Source organism: Echiichthys vipera, assembly GCF_963691815.1.
Source record: "Echiichthys vipera genome assembly, chromosome: 12".
Taxonomy (NCBI): domain Eukaryota; kingdom Metazoa; phylum Chordata; class Actinopteri; order Perciformes; family Trachinidae; genus Echiichthys; species Echiichthys vipera.
In genome coordinates this window covers 9,909,065-9,921,789 of record NC_139837.1, presented here as the reverse complement: position 1 = coordinate 9,921,789, position 12,725 = coordinate 9,909,065, and the positions used below count along the sequence as shown (strand labels likewise).

General features: G+C 41.6%; 2 protein-coding genes across 2 annotated transcripts; both read left to right on the top strand.

The window, feature by feature from the left end:
• LOC310954438 (inositol-3-phosphate synthase 1-A-like) lies at nucleotides 1-7,905 on the top strand. The gene is made up of 11 exons (XM_083923883.1): nucleotides 1-122; nucleotides 1,792-1,916; nucleotides 2,004-2,165; nucleotides 2,647-2,776; nucleotides 3,142-3,335; nucleotides 3,464-3,613; nucleotides 4,247-4,462; nucleotides 5,419-5,583; nucleotides 5,671-5,784; nucleotides 6,817-7,034; nucleotides 7,174-7,905. The coding sequence occupies exons 2-11, from the start codon at nucleotides 1,803-1,805 to the stop codon at nucleotides 7,367-7,369; spliced, it is 1,659 nt and encodes a 552-aa protein (XP_083780009.1). The 5' UTR covers nucleotides 1-122; nucleotides 1,792-1,802; the 3' UTR covers nucleotides 7,370-7,905.
• A 1,149-nt stretch (nucleotides 7,906-9,054) lies between these two features.
• tpgs1 (tubulin polyglutamylase complex subunit 1) lies at nucleotides 9,055-11,098 on the top strand (the record flags this gene model as incomplete). Its single annotated transcript, XM_083924984.1, has 2 exons — nucleotides 9,055-9,392; nucleotides 10,441-11,098. 2 exons carry the CDS (start codon nucleotides 9,055-9,057, stop codon nucleotides 11,096-11,098), a joined length of 996 nt encoding a protein of 331 aa, XP_083781110.1.
• Between the last annotated feature and the right edge of the window lie 1,627 nt (nucleotides 11,099-12,725).

The window sequence follows — 12,725 nt, the reverse complement described above, 5'->3', positions numbered from 1 at the left end:
AGGACTGGAAACTTCCACATAGACCGGCGAGGAATTGTCAGTAAGACACAGCGGGACTGGTTACTTTACGGCGAAGCCACTTTACAGACTAGACCTCGTCTTTACACGTCAAGGGAAAGCAGGTGAGGGTGTTTCCGGGTTTAGTTCCACATGAGCGGGTCATTCATTTGTGAACACACCCGTTTCTCCGGGTTTTATTGACAGAAATGGCACAACACGGTCTGACAGGAGCTGCTAATTCAACTCTTACAGTTATGTCAGTCAGGGAAGAATTAAAGGCTGGAGACAACTTATCTCTGCCCTCTTTAGCGGACATGCTGGTACACGAGCTTAGGTGTGACGTGTTGAGGAAACGGGAAAAATGTGCAATTAGTGCAAGGTCGGTATAGGTTTAAAGCGCGTGCATAAGTCCATAACAAAAGAAACGGTACACTACGCACATATAGTATTACTTTTTTTTTTTTTGCTACGCACATATAGTATTTATTTATTTATTTATTTTTGCTACCACATATCGTATTATATATATATTTTTTTTGTTACCACGCACATATAGTATTATTTATATATATATATTTTTTTTTAACTACCTACATATAGTATTATTTATATATATATATATATTTTTTTTACTACGCACATAGTATTGTTTTTTTTTACTACGCACATAGTATTGTTTTTTTTTACTACGCACATAGTATGTTTTTTTTTACTACGCACATAGTATTGTTTTTTTTTTACTACGCACATAGTATTATTTTTTTTACTACGCACATAGTATTGTTTTTTTTACTACGCACATAGTATTGTTTTTTTTACTACGCACATAGTATTGTTTTTTTTACTACGCACATAGTATTGTTTTTTTTTACTACGCACATAGTATTGTTTTTTTTACTACGCACATAGTATTGTTTTTTTTTACTACGCACATAGTATTGTTTTTTTTTACTACGCACATAGTATTGTTTTTTTTTACTACGCACATAGTATTGTTTTTTTTTACTATGCACATAGTATTGTTTTTTTTTACTACGCACATAGTATTGTTTTTTTTTACTACGCACATAGTATTGTTTTTTTTACTACGCACATAGTATTGTTTTTTTTACTACGCACAGATCGTACTGTTTTTTTTAGTACGCACATATAGAATTTTTTATATTTTTTGCTACGCACATATAGTATTTATTTTTTTTTATTTTTTTTTTTTTACTACGCACATTTTTTTTTTATGACGCACGTATATTTTTTACTTTGCATGCACATAGACTGTACTATAAATGATTACGTATGGTGTCCTCTCCACATGACAAGGATCTTAAATGCAAATTTTCTGGATCTGAGCCAGAATGTTTTTTCGCAGTTTCTCCTCATGTTTGTTTTATTTTGGAGGGACAAAGATACATGTGTTTATATCTAAGCTGGACATTTTGAAGCAATTATGCCTACAATTACATGTAATAATAAACCTTTGTGTAACATTTGAAATAGGCCTACATATGGCAAGATTATCCCTGTCCTTCCCAAACCTTATTACATTAACCCTTATTACAAACAAGTAGAGTGACGGCACACTGCTATTTTAAATAATGGTTTTCTGTAGCCCCTGATTAAGCTTTATCGACTTTATGATGTTATTGTTCATTGATTGTTTGGTTACCTACTTTTAATACGTTTACTTTTTCATATTTGATCACATGTGGACAATGTTCAATCAAGTAGAGAAAGAACAAAAAGTGCATTTTCCACATACAGTTGACTAAGTTATCTGTGTTTCTCTCTTTACAGACTCTGCAGCCATGTCTGTCAACATTCATATCAACAGCCCTAATGTGAGGTACACAGATACACACATTGTGTCTCAGTATAACTACCAGACTACATCAGTGCACAGAGCGGGGAACAAAGTCACAGTAAGTGAAAATTTCTGTGTGTACACGTGCATCGGTGTGTATCTTCTGTATAGTATGCTTCTAATCTTGCTCCATACTGGGCAACAGGTGACCCCCCGCACCACCGAGATGACATTTCGCACAGAGAGACGCGTGCCCCGTCTGGGTGTGATGCTGGTGGGCTGGGGAGGAAACAACGGGACCACAGTCACAGCAGCTGTACTGGCCAATAAGCTGGGTCTCACCTGGAGAACCAAGACTGGACTGAAGGTGAGTGGAGTGACACAACCACATCTGTACACGTACAGATAGCGAACCAGTTGCTTGTTTCTATTCATTAAAGTATAGTGTGTGAAAACATGAAGACTTGAAAGTTGCCATATTTGAAATGGTTAATTCACATTAAAAAAAAAATCGAATCACTTCACTTTGCGGGTTAATTTCCACTGATTACTGAAATGCAAACCATAAATATAGCCCACTCTGTGTCCTCTGATACAATGGTAGAGACTCATTATAAGATGGTTATGCTGGCATGTTCAGTAGAGTGTTAAGGGCTTAACTGACTCTGGTCTTAGGGATTTCCCCTTATAAGGGCATACTGTACATTGTTATCACTATGAGCCGGTTCATGTGGTTTCCATTTCAGCCGTTTTTCTCCGGTTTGAAGGATTTAATACACTTGTAATAAACCTTAAACCCAGGGAATTAAATCAGTGTTTTTCTCTTCTTTCTCTCCCACATTCTTCAGAAAGCAAATTACTTCGGCTCCCTCCTGCAGGCGTCTACTGCGTGTCTGGGATCAGGGCTAGAGGGCGAGGTCAACGTGCCCCTCCGTGACCTTCTACCCATGGTGCACCCTAATGATATAGTTTTTGACGGTATGGACACATGCAGATAGTCTGCTCAAGGTCTAACTTCTGATACAGAAACAAATAAGAAGTGTTTTGTGTGTGCATTATAAAAGAACAGTGTTAATTGAACAGCGGGGAAATCTGACCCCGGGACAGCTTCATAGAAAATCCTCCCCATGAGGTGAAGATGGTCAGAGATGTGCTTCTGCAGTATGGTGTCCTCAAATGCAATCTAGCGTATTAGTTCGTAAGGGGAGAGCTTTAACAGGCGAGCTATTTATAGAGGCGCTGCAGTCTATTATAAGATGAAAGTGATGACTCAAAAAGGTCAGCCTCTGCCCTTTTAGTTCTGCATTTTTTTTTTTTACTTGAAGTGGGTTTATGTGTTTTAGGCTGGGATATCTCCTCAATGGATATTAGCAGCGCCATGGAGAGAGCGCAGGTCTTGGACTGGTCATTACAAGAGCTGCTGCGACCACACATGAGCGGCATGAAACCCAGACCGTCCATCTATACCGCAGAATTCATTGCTGCAAACCAAGGGAGTCGGGCAGACAACGTCCTCACTGGGAGCATAGCGGAGCAGGTAGTGCTTGGTCTATTGACTGGCAACAGTTAAGAAGACTTGAGTCTCTTTTCCCTCTATTTTATTCAAGTTTTTGTTGTTTTACTTGTCATTTTAAATCTAAACTTAAAGACTAAATGGTCTTCCAGGTGGAGCGGATCAGAGCTGACATAAGGGACTTCCAGCATTCGAGTGGTGTGGACAAAGTCATTGTTCTGTGGACCGCCAACACTGAGCGCTTCTGTGATATCGTACCGGGGGTCAATGACACCGCAGAGAACCTGCTAGCTGCAATCCAGGTGAGAGCCGGAGCCATTAAGGGAGTCTGGTTCGAAAACCTCCAGGTTCATAAAAAATAGTCTTAAGAGTAAGCTTTAAAGACACAAATCCTTAAGTCAGTTTCAGTAGAGATCTAGTGTAATTAACTTTGATTGTCCTCAAAACCAACCTAAATTTTGACGGTGGCCGGTAGTCATAAATTCGGCTTTAATTTCCTCCTAAAGCCCAGGACCAAACAGTAATCCTCCATCACATTTAGTGATTAATAAAGCTTAAAGGATGAGAAGATTAGCTCTCCTAACACTTCACCGTGGATTTGTAGATGAAATTGTATAATGAGTCAGCAATTCCTTTTAATATCAGATCAGGGGGAGAAAATTATGATTTGTCCCTCATGGGTGAGTTTATATTTGATCTCCTGTCTTCAGCATGCTTGTACTTCTGTCAGCAACGATGATAGTCTATTTCACAGACCTATGATCTTCAGCAAATAGCTCATTTTTAGATAGGCATGACGTTGACAATAGAGTGTGCTACAGAGATGATGTGAAGAAAAGTCTCAGTGGAAATGTTCGTCCTGTGAGTCAAGCTGTAATATGATGATGCACTCAGTAATAATCATTCTCTTTTCTTTTTTTTACTACATCCATTAGGCTGGAGCAGAGGTTTCTCCCTCCACTCTATTCGCAGTGGCCAGTATACTTGAAGGTTGTGCCTACATCAATGGCTCCCCACAGAACACTTTTGTACCAGGAGCCATAGAGCTGGCTGTGCAGAAAGGGGTGTTCATTGGAGGAGATGACTTCAAATCCGGTCAGACCAAGATCAAGTCAGTGCTGGTGGACTTTCTGGTCAGCTCAGGCATCAAGGTGAGAAAGAGGATGCACGGATAAAAGGAAGAGGGATCACTGACTATGCTAACATGCACACTAATATTCCAAAATTATTCTGAAAATGGCAAAGTGCACTTTTTTTTTTACCACAGTTTGCATCAGTTTACGGCCTCCTGCCTAGTTACGGCTAATGTCCAGCTATGTACACAAACCAACTAGCCGACAGTTAGCAAGGCTGAGGTAAAGAAGCACCCCCAAAATAATATATAATAATAATAATAATAATAATAATAATATTATCATTAGCCATTTAAATAGCTTTGTAGGAATATTATCGTCTTCAGACTAAGGGCAAAACACAGAATATTTTGTTCACAACTCAGATCTGGTTAGTAGTAGAAGAAGAAGAGGAAGAATTCCTTTATTAAATTTATTTCCCACTACGGGGATGAACTGGCACCTCTCCAGCCACCAGTCCACGCTCTATTCATGGTCCACACAGGGACTCAAACCGGCGACCTTCCAGATCAGATCAGATTAGTATCAGATCTAATATATGGTTATAATATACAGGAAAAGGTGAGAACACTAAAATTGGGGGGTGCATAATTTGAGAATGTTTCCTGTTAGGGACCAGAATTAAATTGAGAATGAATCCATTAACAGATAAATTATCATCTCTTGGATTAGGATTAGGAAATGATACTGAATCCCAAAAAATACTGTATTTTACAATTGAAGGCATCAAATGAGAATATATTAAACTATTTAAGTCAATCATTTTTATTTATATAGCACAAAATCACAGCACCCTCTGTCCTTAAAACCCTTGGTTCTTTTAATGGTGACAAGAAAGACAGAAAGATGAAGAAGCCTCGGAGAGAACAACAGTGTCATTGTCCCACCAGATAATAAGATGACAATTCAAAACTTACAGTACCATGTAGTTTCTGAACAAAGACATTTTAATAAGTTCCTCTCCCCCTCGACAGCCGAAAGCCATTGTCAGCTACAATCACCTCGGCAACAACGATGGGCTGAACCTGTCGGCTCCTCAGCAGTTCCGCTCCAAAGAGATCTCCAAGAGCAACGTGGTGGATGACATGGTCAACTCAAACCCCGTATTGTACCAGCCCGGAGAAAAACCTGATCACTGCGTGAGCGACTCAGACACGGAAAGATAATGAGCTCCATATGGATGTTGACGCCGATCGGTCTTATTAAAGTTCTCTCTGGTATTTCAGGTGGTGATTAAGTATGTGCCTTATGTGGGAGACAGCAAGCGTGCCATGGATGAATACACCTCTGAAATAATGATGGGAGGGACCAACACTATCTCACTGCACAACACCTGTGAGGTCGGTAGTCTATGTCTGTAAAACGTGTAACTGAAAGAGACAAATCTAGTCTGTTAGAACAATTTCCAATGTGAGAGTTCAAACTGTTAATTGCTTGCTAATCACAACATTCAGAGCTATTCTTCTTTATCTGACAGCAGTCGAGTTGTAGAGGAGGAGGCTCAGGAGTGCCAGAGCTTACTGTTAATCCTTCTTAAGTCTTGGAGCTCATTTAAAAGAGACGTCTTCAGGTCATTGACACAGTTATTTCATGTTTCACTGGCCTTCTTTGCTCCACCACCAGTCCTACACACAAAGTAATCTCTATTCTTATTATCGTGCTGAAAAACACATCAACTGCACTAGTTTCACCCCCCGAGATTGTCGCATCTATCTACAAACATGCTGTCTAAATAACATTTCTGCAATAGTATAACATGCTACACATCAGTGGCTTAAAGTACAAACATAGAAAAATAGATTAATGCATTTGTTGATTTCAGATGAAGGTTAATCACCAGTAAAAACGGAATTTACAGTTGACTAAAACAACTAAAGTACACCTTAAGTGATGGCTCCTGCGCCAACAACAGCCAAACACCTGGAACAATGCGGTGTCGTTTTATCTGCATCAGTGTAGCCGGCACTTAAAAATTTGAAAAGTTTTGGTTTGGCGACTCCTTCTGGTAGAATTAAAAAAAGACACTGCTTTGGGGTAAATACAATTCCTGCATTTTCAAGGAACTATATTATGTTGTTTGAGTTCTATGCATTGATGAATGTGTGTTCCCTTACTCTACACCCTCCCTCTACTGCACCATTATACTCACCTGAGCCTGTGAATGTTCTCATTTGTCCAGGTCATCGTTATCCCCAAAGCCATTTCAGTCAAAAGCAACTGGACTTGGTTATTTGTCTAGGAAGACGTTTCACCTCTCATCCAAGAGGCTTCATCAGTACATCTGTCTTCCTAGACAAATAACCAAGCCCAGTTGCTTTTGACTGAAATTGCTTTGGGGATATACTCACCTGAGTTTTCTTTATATGCAACAGGACTCTCTGTTAGCCAGTCCAATCATCCTGGACCTGGTGATCCTGACGGAGCTTTGTCAGCGTGTGACCGTCCGGCCCCAGGGGGACGAGGACTTCCAGTCCTTCCACAGTGTCTTAGCACTGCTCTCCTTTCTCTGCAAGGCCCCCCTGGTCCCGTCTGGGACCCCGGTCATCAACTCCTTCTTCCGCCAGAGGGCTTGCATTGAAAACGTCATGAGGTAGGGACAAGGCTTTGGTTTCTTTATTGAGATTGCATTACCAAGTTGCAAGTTCTAAAGACTTTTAGGATCTAGGAGTCAAATTCGGTTTTCATTTAGTAACAAAGTTGACAACTATCGCCTAACTTGTCCTTTTCAGAGCATGCCTTGGCCTTCCCCCTCAGAACCACATGCTGCTGGAGCACAAGCTGCAGAGAGACTTTCTGCCGCCACATCCCACCTACACAAACGGCAATGTGGCTGCTTTGAAAAAAGTTGCCCTCACCAACGGGAACCATATAGCGCTAACAAATGGCATCCATGCATATGTCGACAATGCTGCTCATGCAATATGACTGCAAGTATAACACTACAGCTCAAGATGGCTCTGAAACTTAATACAATTGTAAACTTGAAAGGCCTACATTGATCTATCATAGCAAAAAACACAACACTGGTTTGACGTCTTTGCAGAGATGCACTTAAAATCATAGGTATTTAGTGCTCAAACATTTACATATCAGATGTGCAGTTGTCTGTTACTGAACTCTAGACTAGTTATCGTATATTTCACTGTTTTTATGCAGAATTAACCGTGGATTTTAAAAAGCAAACGCCATTTTTGTTGGATCTTTATTCAGCTAGTTTAACGCGTGCAATGAATATGTAAAATACAATACAGTTCTTAGAAATAGGTCAAATATGATATTGATGTGATACTGACGGTGCAGCAGTGAAAAAAACAACTGGTAAAGCAGTGTTGTAGTTTAATGAATGAGGTGGTATCTTCTTAACTTACTGTATTTTGTGTTTGTGTCTGTCACTGCTCTTCTGTAGCTATCTATTAATGTTTTTGTTGTGTATGATTTTTAAAAATTCACATTTTGTAAGTGTGTCCTACAATATTAAACAAAAACATGCTCATGAGAAATTGTTGTGTCACAGTGTGTGTCTGGTTTAATAATTGAATTTTGTAATTAAATTGAAAATGTGTTGGGGTAGTGTTTTAGTAAATAAAAACTGTAGACACAAAGATTAGAATATGTGCATAAACAGATGTGGATTAATGCACAGGCCCCAGATCGGCCAGACTACTTTTTTTCTAATTTACTACACTGGGAAAAAACAAACTTGCCTCCCTTTGGTGCTCTTAAAAAATTAAGTCACTGATTGGACAGATATGGGACACATTTACCCAATCACCTGCCATCATGTGGCCAGGTTCATAAGGTCAGTTTTGTTGTCAAATGATACATCACTCACTGTTCCTAGACAGTATAGCGGCAAAATGTCAGAAAGGAAATCACAACTGAAAGAACTAGGGGACCCAGATCTACTAAAGACAATTCCTAAATTAACAGGATTTTTCAAGGTTGCGAAGTAAATATGTGTATGTAAATGGTAAATGGACTACTTATATGGCGCCTTTCGAGTCTTCTGACTACTCAAGGCGCTTTCACAGTGTTTGTCACATTCACCCATTCACACAGACATTCACACTGATGGCAGTGGACACCTATATACCATCTAATCTAATGTAACCATCCACACTGCCCAAGGACATTTTGACATGTGGACCGGGGGAGGTGGGGATAGAACCGCCAATCCCTCGAATGGAGGTCGATCCCCTCACGCACTGAGCCACAGCCGCCCCTCGTGTGTGGGGGATGTGTTTTGGGGGGCAAACAAACAGCAGCCATGGGGCCAGGGGCCACCTTGATCCGCCACTGTGCATAAGGTGACCATTATCCCCTACGCACGCCACTGCACTGGACGGACTACTTGACGCGCACACCCGTCACAGCGTCCGTAGCAACCAACCGACAGAGCGGAGGGATTTTCTAGACGGGTCTTTTGTTTTGTGGCTCTCTGTTGTAAACAGACAGCAGTCTATGTTTGTGAGACATCGGACTGCTTAAGGTTTTATTGCGAACCAACCGAACCAACATTAACAGATGCAAACTGCTCCGTTTCCTGTCCCTCTACCAGTAATAAATCACTTCCGCTGCCGTTGCTGCGACACGGGACGTCATTAGCAGCAATGGCGGAGAAGGAGAAACGCCGGTCCGCGGCTACTCCTCCAGGGATGCCCGAGGGCAAAGCCACCAAATCGGATAGCGACAAGGAGTTCCTGTCGCAGGCTGGAGTGGGAGAGCTGCTCCGCGGGGCCATCCTGAAGATGATCGAGGCCAGATCCGACGACCCCATCGGGTTCCTAGCCGACCACTTCTGCAACCTCGCCTCGGTGACGGACACCGGCACAGCTGGATGCGGCGACGGGGATCAGTTGAACAACGGACCGCTGAGCGCAGGCGCGCAGGAGCAGCAGCATCTCAACCGGGCGCTGTGGCACCTGAGGCTGGCGCACCACTCCCAGAGGTCTTTCAGAGATTTAATATTTTAATATTCATTTTCTAATGAGCCAAATATTATTCTTCCATAGCCTATGACCAAACCCTGGCATTTCCTCTCACTGTGCGAGACATTTAAATGAATCAGCCAGTCATAAATGTACTTGGCACCTCTAGATGTCTGGTAGACTTAATGATTACAGTCACTCTGTTGAAGCCTTCCGTTAGTGTCACTGATATTACTAAGGTAGCCTATATAACTACAGGTTTGATCAATATGTGTTTATGACCAGGCATGTGTGGGTGTTCAGAGTAGCTCACATTTACAGGCCTATGTGATTATGGTGGCAATTCTATAATGCACAATATTCTGTATATTTATTACAAACAATGACACTGATAACAAACTGCATACAAGGTTTACATATTGTAATTAACTGCTTATTCATAGTTGATACAATGTTTATATTTCATAGAGCAATTATAAGCCCTTCATAGGAGCATTAGGGTTGCCAGGTTGTAGCTGATGTTTATCCTCTTTCAGTATGACATTTGTCTTTGTATCTCTTTAGTCTCTTCGACTACCCCGCAATGGATTGTTTGACCTCTTTCTTTAAACTGCAGAGCATCTAAAAGACATTTCATTTATTCACAGTTTACCTGTTTATATGGATTATTTGAAGAACTCTTGACAGAAAGTGAAACTCTTGACCCTTTATCCATGAATATTTATTTTATTTGAATTAGTGATTCAACAGCCAGAAAGATTTTTCACACTCTGGCGAACCCCAGAATGGGATTTTATTGATGAGTGGATCTATAAAGCATGGGTAAACAATTCATCAACCATTTAGTTATTCCTTCTAAACCCTTTATAAAGGACATGTTGGAAAGTTCCACCAAAACTGTTGTCTCAATCGTGTGTGGATATTGTGTAAATTAAATGGTCAGTTCACCTAAATTACAGAAGAATATATTTTTCTCTTATCTCTAGATATATCTAGTTGTATTATTTTCCCAGGTTTTAAGATATTTTTATATATGTTTCTTTACCCCATTTCTCATTTTAAACCCAGATCTGCCTTCAGCAACAACGTCTGTGTGGCCTACGACCTTTTGAACCTCACCGTGCCCCGTAGACGCCCAGGTGAGGTCCCGGAAGGCTCTGATGGCTCCTGCACCAACAGCCCAACAGAAGGAGGAGGAGGAGGAGGAGTGAGAGGAGGCCTTTACACACAGACTCTGCAGTGCCTGTGCAGTGAAGGAGGAGTCCCCGCTTCAACCTCCGCCCCTCTCCTCCGACGCCTCCATTGCCAAGACCATGAGACAGTCCCTTATGATATCTTCCGTCACGGTGTGCTCACATGTGCAGTTTTCTCAGACTACATCCGGCAGGCTCAGAGGCTTTACGCTGAGGTGTGCTGCCCGGACGAAGGGCCCGCCTCCTGTGCGCTTGGCCTGGCCGTGCTGGGGACCTTGAAGGAAGCCCTGGAGACTTCCCAAGGCTGTGAGCCAAACTGCTGTGTTAATGCTAATAGTAAAGCTAATTCCTGTCTGGAGCCAAACGTTAAGGCTATACGCTACCTTGAGGCCAGTGCCAAGATCTCTCCATACAAGTTAGGTCAGGCCATGGCTGGAGCGCAGACACGGGGCCTAGGTGGTAATATGGACGCAAAGGAGTTTGAGAACGCAGCGGCAGAGCTCTTTATCACTCGAGTAAAGGTTGTGTCCTAGGGTTCTTTTCTGTTTTTCTTTTTTCATTATTTATTTGATGACCAACAATCTGAAGTATACCCTAGAGTAAATAATCACCTTCTGTGTAGCTCCTAATCTCTAACCTCTACAGATATTACCTCCTCTCAAGAATGACACTGAATCCTATAATTCCATTGGGGGATTATACTAACTGTAAAACATATATTTAGATGTCTGTCACTGATTTTATTAGAGTGGAAGACATGAGAAATCCACACCTGCTGTGACTCAGCAAGCGGCCACTGTGCTGTGTGAAGGACAAGGAGTTCCTTGAGACTAAATGTACTCCTTGAGATCAGTATCGGTCTGACGGTTTCCATTATTCTTTGCCGTTAAATGCTCAGATTAGAATGTAACGCTCTGTACCGATCTACACCAAATGCAGTCCAACGCAACAACACTGTAATAAATCATCCTTTGTGTCCTCTTGGAGGCTGTAGCTTGTGATGCTGTTTTTCGCATGCAGCTGCGACAGCGACACTGGTATTGTTTTCATCTTGTGTGTGTGTGTGTGTGTGTGTGTGTGTGTGTGTGTGTGTGTGTGTGTGTGTGTGTGTGTGTGTGTGTGTGTGTGTGTGTGTGTGTGTGTGTGTGTGTGTGTGTGTGTGTGTGTGTGTGTGTGTGTGTGTGTGTGTGTGTGTGTGTGTGTGTGTGTGTGTGTGTGTGTGTGTGTGATGGCACAATGTGGTTGTGGAGTCCCCTACTGTAGCAGGAACTTACACAAAAGTGGTTTTAAGTGTGCAACTGTGGAAGATGCAGTCAGAGCTTTACAAGTGTGGAGATGAGATTAAGTCAGAGTTGGAAAAGGGTGGGATTGGAGCAAGGACACACACACACACACACACACACACACACACACAATAACTGGCCAAGATGCATTCATGATGAGACTTTACAAGTTTGTTCGCAATCAAAATGAAGGCCGGGTTTAAAGAGTGTGGTCCGAGAAAGGGCAGCAGGAGTAGGGTAGGAAGTACACAAGTGGCCATTGCCCCAAAACTTTACGCCACTGGCCCAATTTGGTGTCGTGGTTGCTGCGATCCCATCAGGACATTCTGTAATAAAGTGTTTCTATTGTTCCATTCACCATTTATTAGAAGCAGTGACCCTGTTTGACATGAGCCATGCAATCCTGATGAAGTCATTGCAGCAGAAAACATTCTGGGGAATAAACATGTAATCTTCACTTGTTTTTTTTTAACTTTTTATCTCAAGTCTGCCGTTAAAGAGAATGTGAAGAAAGTGCTCATCACACATTCCCAAACACTGACAACTAGGAGCAAAGAAATAGGTTTACTGAGGGAGCTGAAGGTGGGAAAAACAAAGACGAGAGTTAGAAGATATGATGAGAAAAGAGCTTTTAAATGTTACAGATACAAAATCAAGGATAGACCAAGGAGACCATACTTCTTCCCAAGCAATAGTCCTGATGGAGAAGCTTTATAGTGACTATATGAGACATATTTGATACATTTCTCACATGTAATTCAACCACTACCTACTTTGAGCCACCAGATGGCAGCACCACTCTGATTCATAGGCCGAAACCAACAGGAAGAGAGCGGAAGTACACTAGTTTACATGTTATGGTGAAGTGACGGGAGCG

Excerpts from the sequence above, each read along its gene's own strand:
- LOC310954438 (XM_083923883.1), top strand. The coding sequence starts at position 1,803 with ATGTCTGTCAACATTCATATCAACAGCCCTAATGTGAGGTACACAGAT. Across the intron at positions 1,917-2,003 it reads GAGCGGGGAACAAAGTCACA|GTGACCCCCCGCACCACCGA; the intron begins GTAAGTGAAAAT and ends ACTGGGCAACAG. Across the intron at positions 7,035-7,173 it reads TGCATTGAAAACGTCATGAG|AGCATGCCTTGGCCTTCCCC; the intron begins GTAGGGACAAGG and ends TGTCCTTTTCAG.